Source organism: Bactrocera tryoni, chromosome 3 (genome assembly GCF_016617805.1).
Source record: "Bactrocera tryoni isolate S06 chromosome 3, CSIRO_BtryS06_freeze2, whole genome shotgun sequence".
NCBI lineage: Eukaryota > Metazoa > Arthropoda > Insecta > Diptera > Tephritidae > Bactrocera > Bactrocera tryoni.
In genome coordinates, this window is record NC_052501.1 from 41468671 (window position 1) to 41487867 (window position 19197).

The 19197-nt window shown below is 41.2% G+C and overlaps 1 protein-coding gene across 2 annotated transcripts in view; it reads right to left on the reverse strand.

Annotated features, from left to right (window-relative positions):
* LOC120770953 overlaps positions 1-19197 on the reverse strand; it is a 115993-nt gene that overhangs the window by 56212 nt on the left and 40584 nt on the right. For both annotated transcript variants that reach the window (XM_040098668.1, XM_040098667.1), the window contains one exon: positions 5886-6783. In XM_040098668.1, coding sequence (XP_039954602.1) covers positions 5886-6696 — 811 coding nt within the window. In that variant the 5' untranslated portion in view covers positions 6697-6783. The remainder of the gene's footprint in view (positions 1-5885; positions 6784-19197) is intronic.

A 19197-nucleotide genomic window follows, 5' to 3' on the forward strand; every position in this document is an offset into this window, starting at 1 on the left:
GCTGCAATCACAACAGACAGCCGAACGATTTTCTACTCGGCTTGCACTTCTGCTCTCTGAGAGCACTCGTCAATAACTCGGTATAAGGGAACTGTGGGAAACAGGCTGCCTACCTCGCAACGTTGCGATCGACCACAACACGTGCCAAGAGTTGAAGAGGAAAGCGAGACGCATTTGCAGACAGAAAAAGAAAGAGGCCGAAATACGTGATTACGAAGAGCTTGATAAGCTGGCCGACAAGGGTAATGCTCGAAAATTCTACGAAAAAATGCGGCTTACAGAAGGTTTCAAGACCGGTGCATACTCTTGTAGAACCCCCAAAGGTGATCTAGTCACCGACGCCCAGAGCATACTTAAATTATGGAGGGAACACTTCTCCAGCCTGCTGAATGGCAGTGAACGCACAACGCCAGGAGAAGGCGAACCCGATTCCCCAATCGATAACGATAGAGCAGACGTTCCATTGCCCGACCATGAAGAAGTTCGAATAGCAATTGCCCGCCTGAAGAACAACAAAGCGGCAGGGGTCGATGATTGCCGGCCGAGCTATTCAAACACGGCGGCGAAGAACTGATAAGGAGCATGCATCAGCTTCTTTGTAAAATATGGTCGGACGAAAGCATGCCCAACGATTGGAATTTAAGTCTGCTCTGCCCAATCTATAAAAAAGGAGACCCCGCAATCTGCGCCAACTACCGTGGAATAAGCCTCCTCAACATCGCATATAAGGTTCTATCGAGCGTATTGTGTGAAAAATTAAAGCCCACCGTCAACAAACTGATTGGACCTTATCAGTGTGGCTTTAGAGCTGACAAATCAACAACCGACCAGATATTCACCATGCGCCAAATCTTGGAAAAGACCCACGAAAGAAGAATCGACACACACCACATCTTCGTCGATTTCAAAGCACGAAAAGGAGCTGCCTTTATGCCGCGATGTCTGAATTTGGTATCCCCGCAAAACTAATACGGCTGTGTAAACTGACGTTGACGTCTCGATATTGATATCATCGGCCTCAACACCTGCGCCGTTAGTTCTGCTTTCTCCAGGCTGGACAAGGAGCATAGAAAATGGGTCTGGCAGTGAACGAGGGCAAAACGAAATATCACCTGTCATCAAACAAACAGTCGTCGTACTCGCGACTTGGCTCTCACGTCACTGTTAACAGTCATAACTTTGAAGTTGTAGATAATTTCGTCTATTTAGGAACCAGCATTAACACCACCAACAATGTCAGCCTGGAAATCCAACGCAGGATTGCTCTTGCCAACAGGTGCTACTTCGGACTGAATAGGCAATTGAAAAGTAAAGTCCTCTCTCGACGAACAAAAGCTAAACTCTATAAGTCGCTCATAATTCCCATCCTGCTGTATGGTGCAGAGGCTTGGGCGATGACAACAACCGATGAGTCGACGTTACGAGTTTTCGAGAGAAAAATGCTGCGAAAGATTTATGGTTCTTTGCGCGTTAGCCACGGCGAATACCGCATTCGATAGAACGATGAGCTGTACGAGATATACGACGACATCGACATAGTTCAGCGAATTAAAAGACAGCGGCTACGCTGGCTAGGTCATGTTGTCCGGATGGACGAAAACACTCCAGCTCTGAAAGTATTCGACGCAGTACCCGCCGGGGGAAGCAGAGGAAGAGGAAGACCTCCATTCCGTTGGAAGGACCAAGTGGAGAAGGGCCTGGCTTCGCTTGGAATATCCAATTGGCGCCACGTAGCGGAAAGAAGACACGACTGGCGCTGTTGTTAACTCGGCTATAATCGCGTAAGCGGTGTCTACGCCAATAAAGAAGAAGAAGAAGAAGAAGTGGTTGTGGTTTTATCCGAATTTCATTACTCATCTAAAAAAACATAGCGATATCTCATCGAACTCAATTAATTTCAGCAGTTAGAAGCAATCGTAATATTGGATCAACTCAATATTCGTACCAATTAGAGAGAGTATAAAAATAACAATTTTAAGTCCCAAATAATTGTTATGGTGGCAAACAAACCGTTTACTCGTGAAACAATCGTACTTCCGGTGAGTAAATGTCGTCGTGCTCCCAATTCAAGTGTGAGATATGTACTCATAAGCGGTATATATAAAAATAAAGTCAATAACAAAAGCAACAACCAACTGATTCATAAATATCAATAAACAAATCACTTATGGATTTTGCAGTCGAAGAAGTCGCCGGGGCGCTTGGCGAGCGTAAACAAGCGTGCATGCGCGGTCATTAATTCCCACGCGCGACTGCCATTCATCTCGCAGAAACTCACAGAGTGCAGAAGTAGACGCTATAAATATGCAAATGCTAAATATACGCAACGAATCTATATACACACACAGCCAAATAAAAGTATTAGCGTGATAATTTATTAACAAGCGATTCAGGAACATTTCGATTGCGTTGGCCGTAAATGGAATTTGCCTATGCTTCAAATCTACACGTTTCATTTCTATTTCTATTTCTACTTCAATTTCTATTTCTATCCTCATTCATTTGTTTATGTCTGCCGGTTTTTATGAGGTAAATTTATTTTGTAAGCGATTTGTTTGTTTTGGATTTCGCGGAATCAACAAATTTTTGACTGAATGATTGGATTTGATACAATTCTTCAATGATTTTTTTTCCCACAGCTATTAGAAGCGGATAAATGGTTTCCCTTTTACCTAAGGAGTCGCTATCATTGATTAATTCGGATTTAGTGCCGAACGAACAAAATGAGAGTTGTTTTTGTATGCCACCAAGTGTCAAGTTTGTGAATAAATGAAATATAATGCGGCCAATGAGATTGTAAAGGGTGTTTTTTAAAACATCTTATATATAGTATTAATGTTGTAGCGTAGAGTTAAGCATAATGATAAGGATTTGCTACTAGATTTTAAAATTTATTTCGGAGAAGTCGGCAAACTCGAATAATTTCCAGTCAATAGGCTCAATTTTCGAACATTTTGGAAGCAGCTCGGTTTGTATGTCAGCGATAACGCAACGAATATTCGAATTCTCGAGCTTATCTGCATAAAGCGACTTCTCATAACCCCACACAAAATAATATTATATAACAAGTAAACTCTCTCGATCTTAAAGCCGACACCACACGCCCACGATGGGAGATAATGCGTTCACCAACAGCTTCCTTTAATAAATTAACTGCTCCGTTGGTTGTATGGCTTAGAGCGCCTTCTTGTTGAAACCAAAGTCGTCCACATCAAAATTCTTCAATTCAGGAACGAAAAAGTCATAAATTTCGGCTCTATAACGTTCTCCACAGACTGTAACTTATGCTTGGTTTTATTTTTGAAGAAATATGGTGCAATGATTCCTTCTGCCAATTGAGCACACAAAACAGCAACGTTTTGCGGGTGTGACGGTGTCTCAACAATGACTTGTGGGTTATCATCCAACGAACGTGTGACGCTTTTGATAATCGTTCAACTTCGATTCTTACATGAGTTAGAATTAGTAAGCTCGCACACAAAGATCCTTCCGCAAAAACTTCCATGTGGATAGGCACAGCTACAATTCTTGAGCGCAATGGCGGATGGACTCTTTAGGGGCTTCTTCGATACTTTGCTCTACAGCAGCAATAGCGTCTTCGGCGCATCCCGCATTCCAAAATGGCAATTAACATCCAAAAAAAAGTATTACCCCATTGAAAATCACATGTCTAAAACAGAACACATTTTATATGGACAAAAACCAAAAACAACTACTGAGAAGTGAATAGAATAGATCTATCATTAAGCACCGTATAATATTCGACAACAAAGAATAACAAAGCTGCTGGCATGATGGATTACTGTCCGAGTTCTTTGAATTAGACGGCGAAGAGCTGATAAATTGCCTGCATCAAGTTACATTAAATATCAAAGGTCGAAAATATACGCAATGTTTATAGATGTGTGCCCCATGTGAAGTGAATTAGGTTTCTTTCAGGTAAAGAGGTGGAGAATTGACCAATTCTTTCTTGTGAATAGTTACAGTAACATTGAATTAGCAAGATTGACAATAATTTGCTAACAAGGGCTGAGGGAGAGGATTCTTAAGATCGTTTAAGAACGATAGGACAATCTTATACGCCCACGCCTACTTCCAAAGCGTATAAACTAGTGATGTACCGAAATTAATGGCGTATAAGACTCGCTAATAGAAGTAATTTTGTTCGTACAAAATCCTACAAACAGTATCGAAGAAAGAGAAAAGAGAATTTTCAAAGCAAAGATATTAAAATCTTCCTAAACTCGAAAGAGTTATGTTCTTTTGTTCACCGCCAATTATACAAACTCTGCCGGTATTTTCTCTGTTCAAATACCTACGAGAAGTTGGCGCTGGAGGCTGGGGTAAGGGCTTCTTTACGGATGAGTCAAAGCTTCATGGAGAGTTTTAGGGCAGCGTTATACTAGGAACTCTCTATAAACTTCAGTTTTGGACTTCCTGACTACTGTAGATTGTTTTAAACTAAGGTTTCTACCATTATGGTAGCGATAGATATACTGTTCCGAAATGCAGCTTTCTGCAGAAAGACTAACCAATAAGTTAGCATTGTTAAGGAATGCCTAACCTCGTTACCAATGGCATCAAGTAAATTTGTAATAAGACAGACAACAGCGGAATCGCAGGTAACTGCAAAGTTGACGAGCTGGAAAGGAAAGGGACTCTAACCCAGGTATCAAGAGAAGCGGGGCTTTGTGGGAGTTTAGCCAGCGCTACGCTACAATCGGTTCTTACGCTGTAACAATCTCCTTTTGGCCCAAGATCGATCAATTAGTATCCAGTGAGCTCTTTGCTCTCGGTAAGGCTAGCCTCTTCCTTGTCGTAGGGATTATAACAGGTCATTACCTTATCGGCTTTCATGATGTAGGATTGAAAATCTTACCGGATGTCACCTACAGAAGCTGTATGAAAGAAGATGAGTTGAAAACATCTCATCTTTCTTGATAATCACACGATCGTGAACTCAAACTTTTAAACACTTGGGATCTCACACTTTTATATATCTTACTGAGCGGATGGAAATAGAAATTAAACGCCTCGAAGCGTTTTGTCGTTTTATAAGATCGGATACAGGTATTCTACTTTTATGATTTCACAGAGGACTACATATAGCACAGCGATTACCAAATGCGATGATCTTGACGATCTGCCATCGAACCTAACCTAAGCTAACTTAGGTGTTTCTTGACCAAGAGCAAATCTAAACTTACAGAAGGTTTTTCAGATAGCGATCATCGTCAAGTTATGCCATTTCCAGGATGTTATTTCGGTCGTACACTTCTCAAAAGTTTTATCAGGTGTTCGTAAACTGGATAATGCAAGCAGAACACTCTAAGTTCGGAAGAGTATAGGACTTCTGAAGTCAATATGCATCATCATAATATTTAGAGAAGCTCTCATTATAAGTAATAGAGATGGAAACCAAAGAATTGATATTATTTGCATCTGGGAAAACGACACTTTAGAAATAAAACAAAAATTCTGAGTGTCTTTGGACGAATTTGAACTCATGACTCTTCGGGAAATACTCACGCACATAATCCCTCATTACCGATTACCGATTTTTCCTTCTAACGCGAATTTAAATTATTTCAATTGTATAGTCAATAATATAGGCGTCTCCATGCGTAGTTAACCCTTCCTTACCCAGTCTAATAACGTTTTCACACCTCTACCTCAAGTAACCATTTTGCTGTAGACTCGTTAAGGCATTTGTCTACATTTGTCTAAATGACATGACGGCTACGAATCAGTTAGGACATCAATGTCACTTATTAAGATGTAACATCGCAGACACACATACACACACATGCACGCAGGCGCGTACGCGCTAACATGCCAATTACATGCATTCTCACACAACAACAATATCAACATTGATTACTCACCATCCACTAGAGGCGTCGCATTGAATGCCAATGCCATAAATAATATTGCCGCCAGTGTTGAGAGCACATTAAGGCGTCTATTCCCGGCACTCGCTGACGATGTGTGCCACCGTTGCAGCATTGTTGTTGTTGTCGTTGCTGTTGCTGTTGCCGTTGCTTTTGTTGACAGCCGCGCGACCACCGGCGATAAATCTTGCCAATTGCTGTCACTGCCGCGACGGCTGCATTGATTACACGCCAAGCCGCTCACATATAAACCCTGCTGTTGTTGTTGCTGCCGCGGCGCTAGCCGAGTTTGGCTGTTGTTGGCGTGTTGACGCATCTGTCTTTGTCTCCATTGATGGAGACGCTGCGCGATTTGGCATCGCCTGCTCGACACTTTGTCATAATTTCGTCGTTGATGGCTCGTGTCATCAAAGCGTCCGCCGACGACTTGTCGTCGCTGCGTTAGCGCCACGCTGTCACTCGGGCGTCGGTCGTCGCGCGTATGGCAAGGTGCGTGCGTCAGTAGATGGCCGACGCAAAAAATAAATAATTTAAATATTAATTTAATTTCACATGTAATTCGTTTAGTGTTGATTATTTGATTAATTGCATTATTTAATGTATTTTTGGCATTAGCGCAGCGGTCCTCTGCCCCCGCAATGGCAGCGCGACGCCGTGGTTGGCGCGCTCTTGGCGTTGCGTGCGTATGCGTCATGCTTGTGTGCACTCTGCGTTTGTATTTGTAATTGGATTTGAGAAATGTTAGTGTGTGCGTTGTATTTGTTGTTTTCTTAACGGATTTTGTAAACGTCGCGATTTTGCACATTTTCACTGATCCGTAATTTATGCGATTTTCGTGTGTTGCAGTAGAGAGTCTCGTTTGTTTGAACCGCGGGTTGCCTCCTAATTTTCACTGGAAAGAAAATAAAAGTAAAATTTATGAAATATATGATGACTTCAGGCAAGCTTGGTTTTATAAAATTTGATATACTGTATGATACGGATGACTGACAAAGATAGTATGCGGTAACGGACGGAGTGCCACAAGCTTCTGTACTTGGCCCATTGTTATGGAACGTTTTGTATGACGGAGTGCTGCGTTTCCCACTCCCGAAGCAGGTACAGAACATCAGGCACGCGGATGATATGCCATAACTGTAGTGGCAGAAGAATTAGGCCAACTTGGGAACCTCTGGAATCATGCGGCGTCTACGATGAAAGAATGGCTCACGGCACCAAACCTGTTACTCGCTGGGAAAAAACAGAAACTGATCACCAGCAGGAATAAGCTTGAAATATAAAACTAAACATCGACGGCCATAGTATCGGGACACAGAAGTAGCTGAAGTACCTAGGAGTACTGATAGACAATAGACCTAGCTAATAGGCGCACATCTAAAAGGTATGTCAGAAAGCAGCGCATGTAACGGCCACTCGGTGGAGGATCGGAAGTATGAGAGGCAAACAAGCCTCAATGAATGGCAAAATCAATGGGATGCAGCCACAAAGGGGAGATGGACCCACAGACTAATTAAAAGTGTGCAAGCATGGTTGGATAAGAAACATGGAACAACTGATTTAAATCTGGCGCAATTTTTGACGGGCGCGGGGTGTTTTAGAGTGTATCTCTACGCTTAAGACGAGATGAATTGTTCCTTCTGCAACAACAGCGGAGAAAACACGCTGCAAATCTTCTTTTTCTGTCGGCGGTATGAAAAGAAGAGATACAGTCTAGAGAAAATAACAACGGAACGAGTGATACCGAATAACATAGTGCGGTTGATGACTGAATCGAAACTAGTGTGGGACAGCATGAAAGCTGGGTGTGCTATAGTTTTGAAAGAGCTAAGAAGGAAAGAGTTGCAACGCAGTGAAAACCAAATAATGAATGAGGAGTAGGCCAGAATGGCGTGCTGACGAGCCTTAGACCTTAGCGGCAGTGCCGTGGGGCGAATAACAAACAATGACGATGGAGTTAAGGGTTTAGTAAGTTACGTAGAGGTCTCCACTTTAGCGCATCAGCTGATCATTTAAATAACTTGTGACAAAAAGTACCCGAAAATTATTAAATTAAATGCAAATTATTTCATTATTCATCAATGTTTATTTTGTCACCTTAAAAGTAGTCCCCACCAGATGTAATACACTTATGCCAACGAATTTGCCAGTCCTCGAAACACTTTTCATAAGCACTTTTTGAGATGGCCTTCAGCTCCTTCAACAAATTTTGTTTTATCTCTTCTTTATAGGGACGATTCGGGAAAACCCGCGTTTAATACCCAAAATATCCATCAAAATCATTCGAACGGACGCGCGAGAGTTGTCGAGCTCTCTCGCATTTCTCCTACACTTGCTTGATGAATTTTAAGCAACATATTCTTCACTTTTTTAATATTTTCATCAGGTGAAGAGGTCGAGATCGTCCAGATAGAGACATGTCTTCAATGATCTCTCGACCGCTTTTGAAGGCTTTGTACCACTCATAGGCTTGTGTTTTTGAATCACCGTAAGCATTTTCCAACATTCGCAACGATTCCGCACACGAAATTTAGTTAGAAATAATCACTTTGGACTCAATATACTGAATATATCGCGATAATTCTTTATCAGTCGGTATTGACCTTCATAAAGCTGAATATAACAGAAACTTCTTATAAAATTCGGCCACTTCCATTGCCTAAAGATTGTTCCAATAAAAATTCAATTAATTCATAAAAATACATATTTTGATATTAATGAACATTCTCGAGAACAAAGCGAAAGCTTCCCTTTATAGATAAATGACTATTATAAGTGCAAACAAGCTGCTATTTATGGCGATGGAAAGATAAAATTTTGTACAAATAAAGGGTTTCAGGCAGTTTTGTATTTGCTTGTGTTAGTATTGTTTGAGCACATGTCAAAGATGGACACCAACAAAGAGAAAATACTTTACAGTTTTTCTTCGATAAAGACGAAAACGAAAGCCAGGTGACTAAAAAATGTGTATGTACATATATGATCCTGATACTATAACAGGCATTCTCGCTCTATTTCGGTTGCAACAACTTCCGATCAATTTCATGTCAAATATGCACCATGATCTGGGAGGCCAGTAGTCAAAACAAACTCGATATGTGTATTTCTGAAGCGGATGGTTACTGAAAATGGCCGCGGTCCCTTCGCGGAATTCGTCGGCCAAACTCTTATTTCAGATCATTATTGAAAACATTCGCCTTATGATATATCCCTGACACGGAGTGGTTATTATTATTATTGTTCCTGTCCACGGGGAACGCTTTTTCTTGCGAAAAAATCGCCTCAAGGGAAACTTGTGAGATTGTGATTTTTTTATTTTTGAATTTATTTTGGATTTACCTTTCTAGAAACACTTGAAGATATCTAGATAAGATGCATAATTTTTCCGTCAAATTCATATGACAAGTGATCCAAGTACTCTACTTATGGTCAACATAATCGGCGCCCTGAGCGTACTATTCACAACACCATCACCCATCTTGAGACCCATCATTCATTATTGGATAATATTTGAACAGATAGACCACGTCCAGCACGCATTGAAGAAAATATAGCAGCCGTAGCTAAGAATGTACACGAAAACAGTGGAGAGTCGATTCGACGCAAATCGCAGCAACTCAGACTGGCGTATGGTACGATACATACATACGTACAAAATATAGCTTGTGTAAGAACTGAAACCGCCCGACCTTCCCAAGTGATACCGTTTCGCTCTATGGGCTCTTGAAAAGTTCCAAGAAGATCCGACGTGTTCGAGCCCAATTTTGTTCAGGAATGAGGCCTATTTCTGGTTCAATGGGTATTTAAACAGGCAAAAGCCGCATTTGTGACGAAGAGCAACCCGAACCCAAAACAAAATATAAAGGCAAAAGAATGTACTCTGGAACTATAATAAACATTCCGCATTAAATTTGAAGTATCTGTCTTTTTTCTTTAAAAAAGTAGGGAACCTAGAAATGGACCACCTTAATACCAAACCGTTAAAATTTTGACTATTCCAGAGCAAGGACGGTTTTCTAAAAGGCTTTTATTCGATGACCGAGCTGGTAGCTATGTACATCGCTCAATGATTTGGCGATCCTACCTGACGAATAATAATATCGGGAAGGCTTTATAAGTTACCTGGATATTTTTTCGATTCAAACACGATACCAACAAATTCCACAATAAGGAAGTTAAATTTTTTTTTTATTTTTCAAGTAATTTAATTGACCGATAAACGCGATTCGGAAAATGCTGGAATGAAATATTCGTAAATACATATACACAGGCATATTTAAGCACATACACACGTATCTGTTATTAAACAAATACCTCAGGTTGGCATTGCGAATGCAATTTGACGGTGGCAGCCGCGCCGAGCCAGTGAAAGAAACGCGAAAGCAGTAAAATGTCTAAAACAAAAACAAAAAAAACCAACGAAAAAGAAAATCGAAAATCCAAAGTCTGAATCATAACAAGTATGCATGCGGCATAGGCGTACATATGTACACGGCCATGTCTGTCTGTATGTATGAGAGTGTGTGCGCGCTGGTATGCATGCGCTTGAAACAGTCGAGTTAAAAATAGCAACAACGTGAGGCAAAAGTGCGCTCATTGGCGGCCGGCAGCATTTTTGGAATGCCATAAACCAAGCGTTCGATATGCAAGCGAAATGAGGAGGCGAACAGACAACAGACAGCAAACGGACATGCTTAGCCGCGGCGGACGGAACCGCGCGCGGCTGCGGGCGAGCGCGTAGGAAGGGAGGCGATACAGGTAAGTCCAGACGCATGTGGGCTGACTGCTGCGTACACAACCAAACATAGACACACACACACAAGTGTGAATAGCCAGCCAGTCAGCCAACTTGCTGGCTGTGGTCAACCAACCAATGTTTGTCTGGTCAACTGGATGGCCTACGAATGACCATTGGCGCGTGCTCAAATGCGTTGGTGTTTGTTGACGACTCTACCTGCGTGTGCGTACGCTTGTGTGCACTCGGGCAATACCAGCCAAGCGTGTTGCTGCACTACGCTTTGCATTAATGCAATAATTTTCGGTATATTCCAAGAAAGCTGCTTGGCCAGCACGTTATCATCGTCTTGCCGCAACTTATGGACGTTACAACCGAACGACCGGCTAGTCGGCAGTATGCATACACGTCCGCCCGCTCGGCTGGCCGTCGCAGTAGGTCGTTAATTGTTTACGAGGAAATGTAAAAGTGTGCATTTCAGCTTCATTATCAGAATCGAATGCGAGTGGCGCGTTGCCTGATGACTGCTAGCCGGCTGTCTGACTGACTAGCTGGCAGTTTTGCCGTTTTGCCGGCTTGCTGACTGCTTGGATGGTTGGTTGCTTGGTTGGCTGATTGGCAGCAAGCAATGGTCGGCGCAGCAGCTGCCGTCGTCGTCGTATCTGCGGTCATTCAGCCAAAACTAGTCAGCCAGCCAAGCAACCGGCCGGCCTTTGGACCGGTTGGCTTGGCCGTTCACTAGTCGCAAAATGTCTTGCGTTGGCGCGAAAAATGCAAACCTAACACAAATGAAAAAAACAAAACACAAAAGCAAAAGCAAGAAAAGAAAAGCAAATGCATTATGCGCACTCATACTCACACATACACACGTACAGCTGCGTTTGTGTAGCTTTGTGCGTTTGCAGTTGATGACGTCGTTGCTGTAGTTATTTTTGTCACAAGCATTTGCTATTTGTTATTGTAGCGTATGCACGGCAGCGTGACTAGCAGCGCACGCACGCACGCATGCACATATACGCAACGTGCAACACGCACGCCCTTGGCCAGTCTTTGCTGCGGCATTCAGCTGCGAGCGCATGACTCGGGATTTTCTTTCTGCTCTACGCTTCCAGCTACTTTTCCAGCGTAGACTTGCTGGCTTTATATTCTGTAAGCCATCAATGCTTTGTTGCACATGCCCACATACAAACAAATTGCATTTATAGCACACTCAAAGGTGCAACTGCAGTTGACAATACTCATGTCGCCAACAATCATACCAACATGAAAGAACATAATAAGTTCCAAGGGACGCAAGCTTGATTTTATTGACCGGTAGCTGTTATTACTAGGGCTGGTTGAAAGGTTTCAGCGATGGCCACTGTTTCCAATCGTTGTTTTATGTGGATTGTTTGAGTTTTATTTAGACCTATCAGTTTCGGCGAACGCCTCTTTACCTCCACCCCCTGATGGCAATCTTTTGAAATCTGAGAACAGCAAATCGTCTCTGGAAGCCAGATCTGAAGAATACGGTGGATGCTGAAGTAATTCGAAGCCCAATTTATGGATTTTTTTTTTGATAAATTTTCGAGGATTTCGTCCTTCAAACGGTCCAAAAACGATATGTAATAGTCGCTGTTGATGGTTCATCCTTTTTCAAGGGGCTGAATACAATTATTTCCGTGCGCATCCCAAAATACAGGCACTATAACCCTGTTATTCGACTGTTGCTTTTTGAACAGGTGTAGCGGGCTTATGGAGGATGGAGTATTTGTGAAAATGGAAATATAAAGGCAACTGAAGAAGCTGGTTGATGTAACACAAAGCGTGGTAAGTAAAGGAATATTTTTAGACATGTGGTTTTTAAGAAGAAATAATACGCATATAGTTAAACTTAGTTTTATGGCCAAGCTCTTAATAAAGATAAGGGTTTGCCATTTTGTTTTAAAAGTGATTTGGGGAAAGTGATAGTCGCGGCTGGTTCGAATAGTTTCCAGCCAAGAGGTCCACTTTTCGACAACTTTTTGCAGCAATCTATTCCAACAACAACACCCCGAATATTATCTTCCAAGGTATCAATCGTTCCGAGCTTATCAGACAAGTAACTTCACATAACCTCATAAATAAATAGTTCAGCGATGTTAAGTCGCATGATCTTGGCGGCCACACCTTAGGCTCACGACGCAAGACAATTCGCCCACCGCTATAAGGCATGTAGTGCCGTTTCGTTGGGACCAAAGGTCGTTCACATCAACATCCTCCATTGCTTGTGAATTATCATGACTCCAAATGCGATAATTTTGTTTATTAACCCGCCCATTCAACCAAAAGTGTTTTGTGAAAATCGGGTATCGGTGTCCATTCACCGAACGTGCGACAAGGTTAATGGTCGTTCGGTTTCAATAGTATCAGTTGTATTTTTTTGGACTGCAAACCAAAATCCTTCGGCAAAATCTTCCCTAAAGTGAATAAGCAAAGCTCCAATTTTAGCACTAGATGTCGGAATCTTATTCGAGTTATGTTTGGTTGCTCGAAGTATGGACTCAACCAAGCGATCGTAGCGACTCACAAATGAAGGTATTACGGATACTAAGGTTTAGGTGTTTAAGAACTGAGGATGGAAAGGAAAGAATAAAGATTTTAATGGCGGAAATACGTTGAAAGCTTGTTTTTAATTGCAGGTTTTCGATCACAATTAAAAGCAAAATTTTTAATATTAGTTGGAGCAGGGATCGAAGCCTAGAGCCACCGAGGCTCTGTGAGGTAACTAGCATAACTTAAAAGGCACCTTAAAGAGAGCTTTAAATACGCAGATGTGAGCATTTTTCAGAAGAAAAGTATTTTCTGACAGAGACATGAAATTTCCCACCCAGGATTATAAAGACGGCTTTTTAAGAATCGGTTTCAAAATTGGACAATTGGCGTAGCACCACGCAATTGCAACCAAATTTGGTATATAAGATTATTATCATGTTTGCATATCACGTGCGAAAATTGGCGGTCCGTATGTCTGGCCTGTATATACGCGAATTTGTCTTTCAACTTTTAAGATATTGCTTTACAATTTTTTACACGTTTTTTTCTCCCGGAGAAGCTGCTCAAACCGCTGATATCGGACCACTTTAGCTTACATGATATAATCTGGACGACCGAAATCTAGTTCTTAAAAAAAAAACGAAATTTGGCAAGGATTCTTCTCCAAGACAACGGTACAATTTTCAGAGAGATTGTTCAGATCTGACCACTGTAACATATAGCTGCCATACAATCACCGTGAGTATCAAGTTCTTATATGAAAATCTTTGTATTATCCTTGTATTTCCTTTTGTTTTTTATTGAATATTACAATCCAGAACTTTGCAATCTAGCAAGTTTTTTCTAAGTCGTTAATTTCGGCGGCACCTTCTTAGCATGGCACTCGGTCATAACAACCGAACGAAGAGTTCAGTGAACCAAATATCTCTATCATAATACAAACAGTCATCACACTCGTGACTTAATTCCCTCGTCACTGTTGATAGTCATAACTTCGAAGTCGTAGATAATTTTGTCTATCAACAACAACGTCAGCTACTTCGGACTGAGTAGACAATTGAGAAGTATAGTCCCCTTTCAACGAATAAAGACCAAACTCGATATGTCCCTTATTATTCCCGTCCTGCCATATGGTGCAGATGCATGGACGATGACAACATCTGATGAGTTGGCGGTACGAGTTTTCGAGTGAAAGGCTCTGTGGAAGATTTATGGTCCTTTGCGCATTGTCGACGGCGAATACCGCAGTCGATGGAATGATGATCTGTACGAGACATATGACAACATTGACACAGTTCAGCGATTCAAGAGACTGCGGCTACGTTGGCTAGGTTATGACATGCGAATGGATGAAAACACTCCAGCGCTGAGGGTATTCGACGTAGTACCGGTCGGGGGAAGCTGTGAAAGAGGAATACCTCCACGTTGGAAAGACTAGGTGGAGAAGGACCTGTCTACACTTGGAATCTCGAATTGGCGCCAAACTGCGAAAAGGAAGAACGACTGACACGCTGTTTTGAACTCGCCTACAACCGCGTAAGCCGTGTCTACGCCAATAAAGAAGAAACAGAAAGTGGTATAAATAGATCCTTATCTTGATTTAGACCGTTCAATGTACATATATGACAGCTATACTATCTGATTTTGGCCGTTCCAACAAATGAGCTGCTCGATGTTGAGATAAGGACGTGTGCCGGCCGATATCTCAAAAACTGAGGAACTAGTTCGCATATATACAGTCATATCGGTGGACAGACGACCACAGCTATATCAGCTCGTCACGCTAATCAATTACCCTGTTCATGGTATAAAAAAGTCTCGTAATATGCAATGTTCAAGTGTGGCATAATCTGGGTTTGCCAAAAATATCGGAATTTCTGCATTTTCTTCGATTTTCGAACAACAAATTAAAGCTTTGCAATCAAATTTGCACAATTGCAAATGCGGCTGTGAAGAGCTGTAGGGCTGCATGGGCGCTTAAAGTGGCAAACGCAACCGAATATAATAAAAAAAAATCTAAGAAAAATAAAATAGCAATGCGAAAAACCGCACAAATGCTCCGCCTTAAATGTGTGTTAGTGTATGTGTCCACATACACATATGTAGAAATGCACGAGAGTCAACCATCAATGCTCAAGGACGTTGCTTGCGCTTAAGGAAATCAAATTAGAATTACTTTTCATCCTGTTGCATGCACGCCATAAGAGCACACAGTCAGCAAGCGTGGTCATGTGCGTATGTGTTTGTGTTAATCCTACACATAAATGCTAAAAAGTAGCAACGTTGTAGCTGCAGCAACAACGACAACGTCAACTTGAGTCACGTACCATTGCCCCTCCGGCGGCGACAACACATTGTCGATATGCTGCCGTGCACATTTGTTTGCTAATAAATGTGTAAGGTGTAGGCAAAACAATAAAAACAAAGCATACGCAGTTACAATGATGCCTCAACAATTGTTGCATATCCATCCGTCTGTCTGGAGCTCTGTCTGTTGGCAGCATATGTTGCTGTTGATGAGCCCAGCACGCATACACTCCCATGGCCGTGGTCTAACTTAGAAATATATGTACACAGAACGTGTATGTACATACATACATACACGAACACATACATTCACGTTCCATTCTATCGAATTTCCCTCCTCCGTCCATACATACACACGAGCCACTTGGTACGTCACCGGCTTTGGGTGCAGTTGCTTTTGGTATTGCGTTCGCCGCGTTGGCTTTTTCCAGGAGCAGCAACAGGTTCTCTATTTTTATATTTATAATCTAGCGCTCAGGCATTTCCTGTTCGCAGTCAATCTTATTCCATCAAATTTGTATACTCTTGCAACATGTTGCTACAGAGTATAATAGTTTTGTTCACCTAATGGTTGTACGTACCACCTAAAACTATTCGAGATAGATATAGAGTTACATATACAAGCATATAAATGGTCAGGATGACGAGAAAAGTTGAAATCCGGGTGACTGTCTGTCTGTCTGTCCATTCGTGCAAGCTGTAACTTGAGAAAAAGTTGAGATATATTGATAAAACTTGGTATGCGCGTTCTCTGGCAAAAAAAAGTACCTGTTCTTAGATGGGCGAAATCGGACCGCTGCCACGCCCACAAAACGCCATTACCCAAAACCTTCAAAGTCTCATAACTAAGCACTAAGTTAAAATATAAAACTGAAATTTTTCACAGGGGATCGCAGTAGCAAGGGATACCTGTTTGCAAAAAGTTTTGAAAACTTTGGGCGCGACCAATCTCTAATAAGTTTAATGCTCATATCTCCAAAACCATTAAAGCTAAAAATAACCAGCAATCTCGAGCACCAGTATTATGAGTATAAAATGGAATAAAACTTCACAGAAATAATTCCTTTAGAGTTTTCCACCATATGATTAAAAGTTCAAATCCAAAAAAAAATTTTCAAGCCCCTAAGTACTGAATATTTGGACCCTAGTACCTATAGTTGACTTTTTGCCGAAAATATCGGTCAATGTGTCAGATTTATAATTGAAATTCAGAGAGAATCTTTACCTGATAATAATATCTCTGTGTATCAAAAATGGGTTGGATCGGGTATAATAATTCACTTAGCCCCCATATACCTAATATAAAGATTTTCGAACCACCGGGTGACTTTATATCAGCCAATATGTGAGTTATCGCAATAAAATTGAGAGAACGTGTTTTTCTTATAACGGTATATATTTGTGCTTAGAATGGGTAAAATCGGGTGAAAACCCGCCCTAGACCCGATGTAACTAACAGGCCTTATGCGCCTGAAGGTACTCCTTGGCTTTAATCTTTGTAAGTTGCAAGAGTATGAAATATTCGGTTATACCAGAACTTAGCTCTTCCTTACTTGTTATAATTCTGCTTCTTCTTTACGCTTCTTCCGTTCGTTCGTTTTTTTTAGCTTGCCGAGACTTCTTATTTCGATTGCACTTGAGCTGGATTGTTGTTGCTTTTAATTGTCTGCTGGTTGCCAAGTGGCCCTTTTTAAAATGTCAAACTGGTCAGATCATAAAATTGATTAGTCCTTCCTTCTATCTATTAGAATTCATAGCCACTAAATATCTATACGCGGATCTAAACTCTCTCGACGTACATATTGATTTTCCTTCGTTTACAGATTATTTGTAGAAAAGTGTTTAGTAATATTTTGCTTTAACCAACCAAGGCTATAAAATGCATTAAAAGACTTAAGGAAAATTTATAGAGAGCACCTCAGCGCTTGGAATCCCTCTACTAGAGAGCGTTCTTCAAAATTACTTTGTGGTAGTGTGGATAGTGACATACCAAAAGGTTTCTACATTTACGAAAATCACTGAGCTCACACCTTCAGAATCGGCAGAGTACAGATTGTGTAGGGAGGATAATGAAATATTAACTTTGGGAATGTCTAGACTCTAGCCGGTTGGTAGGGCATTTCCTCCACCACTTTTAATATTGCAATTATAGAGAATTATATAGCTAGGGTGAAAAATGTTTAGTCTTTTTATTAATTACATCGAGTTGTTGAATAGTGCTTAGTTAGAATGGAATTAGAAAAGGCTCAAGTGCCGTCGCTTGCGGTTAGAAGTTCTGTTGGCCGCTTCTCTAAATCAAGCAACCATCCATCATGGAGAAAGTATCGTATTATTGAAACCACTTTGTCTTCTGAAGAAACGAGCATCGAGCATCCATTTTATAAACTGGCGAAGAAACGAAAAACTCGAAATCTAAACCATAAATGGTTGCCCATTTAAGGTTTCAGTAGTTTCTCTCTGGAGATCCATAGGTTCAACGACAATCGGATGAAATTGAGGTACCCTATCCGCTATCTCTTAACTTCGAACCACCCGTGAAAAAGCACAGTGCACCGCTTCTCCAACGGATTCAGCACGCCCTCGCTGGTGTGTGAGCAGAGAAGGGACCACAAAGAAAAAGTTATGTTATGCAGTGATCTAGATTGTTTGGAATGCAACCGAAATTGTGGAGAATTTCGATGTGTTCCTACCCGGGCACCTGATATATCTAGCTTCCCTATGTCTAATAGCAGCCTTCGCCGTAAAGAATTTATCCTTCGATTTGGGTTTCAAACTTATTATTGCTGGAGAAATACAGTACAAATTATGAAACAAAAATTATCAATTCCAATTTTTAGGTAAACAAAGTGGTTATAATCGAAAAGTCAACCATATGCATGCATTACATAGTGGCTCATTTTATTAAAAATTCAAACAGAAAAATCCTTTTACATTGCGTGTTTCATAACGCAAAACGATGACTGCCAAGTTTTGCGAATCTTTCATGATGCGTATAAAGTAACGCTAATCCAACTAGTCTTTCTTGAAGCATGGTTGTCCTAAGCCATGTTTTGATCGGAGATAGGTGTGAATTGTTGGGAATATGCCGACATCACATTTTCTTAATGTTTCCAGTGCAGAAGTTGGAATTTCGCGGCCTTCAATTTTTTGTTGCTGCTACCAGTGACATTGCCCGTAGCTTAATTCATCTTTGAACTTCAATTTTTGTACGCTTTTTACATCACCCCGAAGATTCCCGAATCTTTCTATCAAGCATCCGATTAGATCATCGATTTTGTTTTCTTTTAAAAGACTTGCTTTTTCTGGGAGCAACACACTCAATTGGTAACCATCCAAAACTTCTTGTGAAAAACGAACTTCCAAATCTTCTTTGATGGTATCCAGCAGAGGGATGTAGACAGAGACCCTGTAGTAATCTTCACAAGTTTTCACGTCGTAATTTTCGCGTTTCGTTTGTCGACCACATGTTCTCGGTTTCGCTTCGTCAACATCGAGTTTTTCCGCCATTTTCATGGCTTCTGAATAAATCAATCGGAATATTTCATCAACTTCTTCCCTCTTTTTTTCCAACGTGGCAAGCAACGTTCCAATCATTTTTGATGCCTTCGCCAAATCAATTGCTTCCTTTTGAAGAACTACTACGCTGAGCGAATGGGTGAGCGATAGAATATCGCTGAGACAGAAGAGCCCGACGATAAACTCGAACTTGCACAAAAGTTTGATATGAGTATTGTTGCTTTGCCTGCTGTTTCT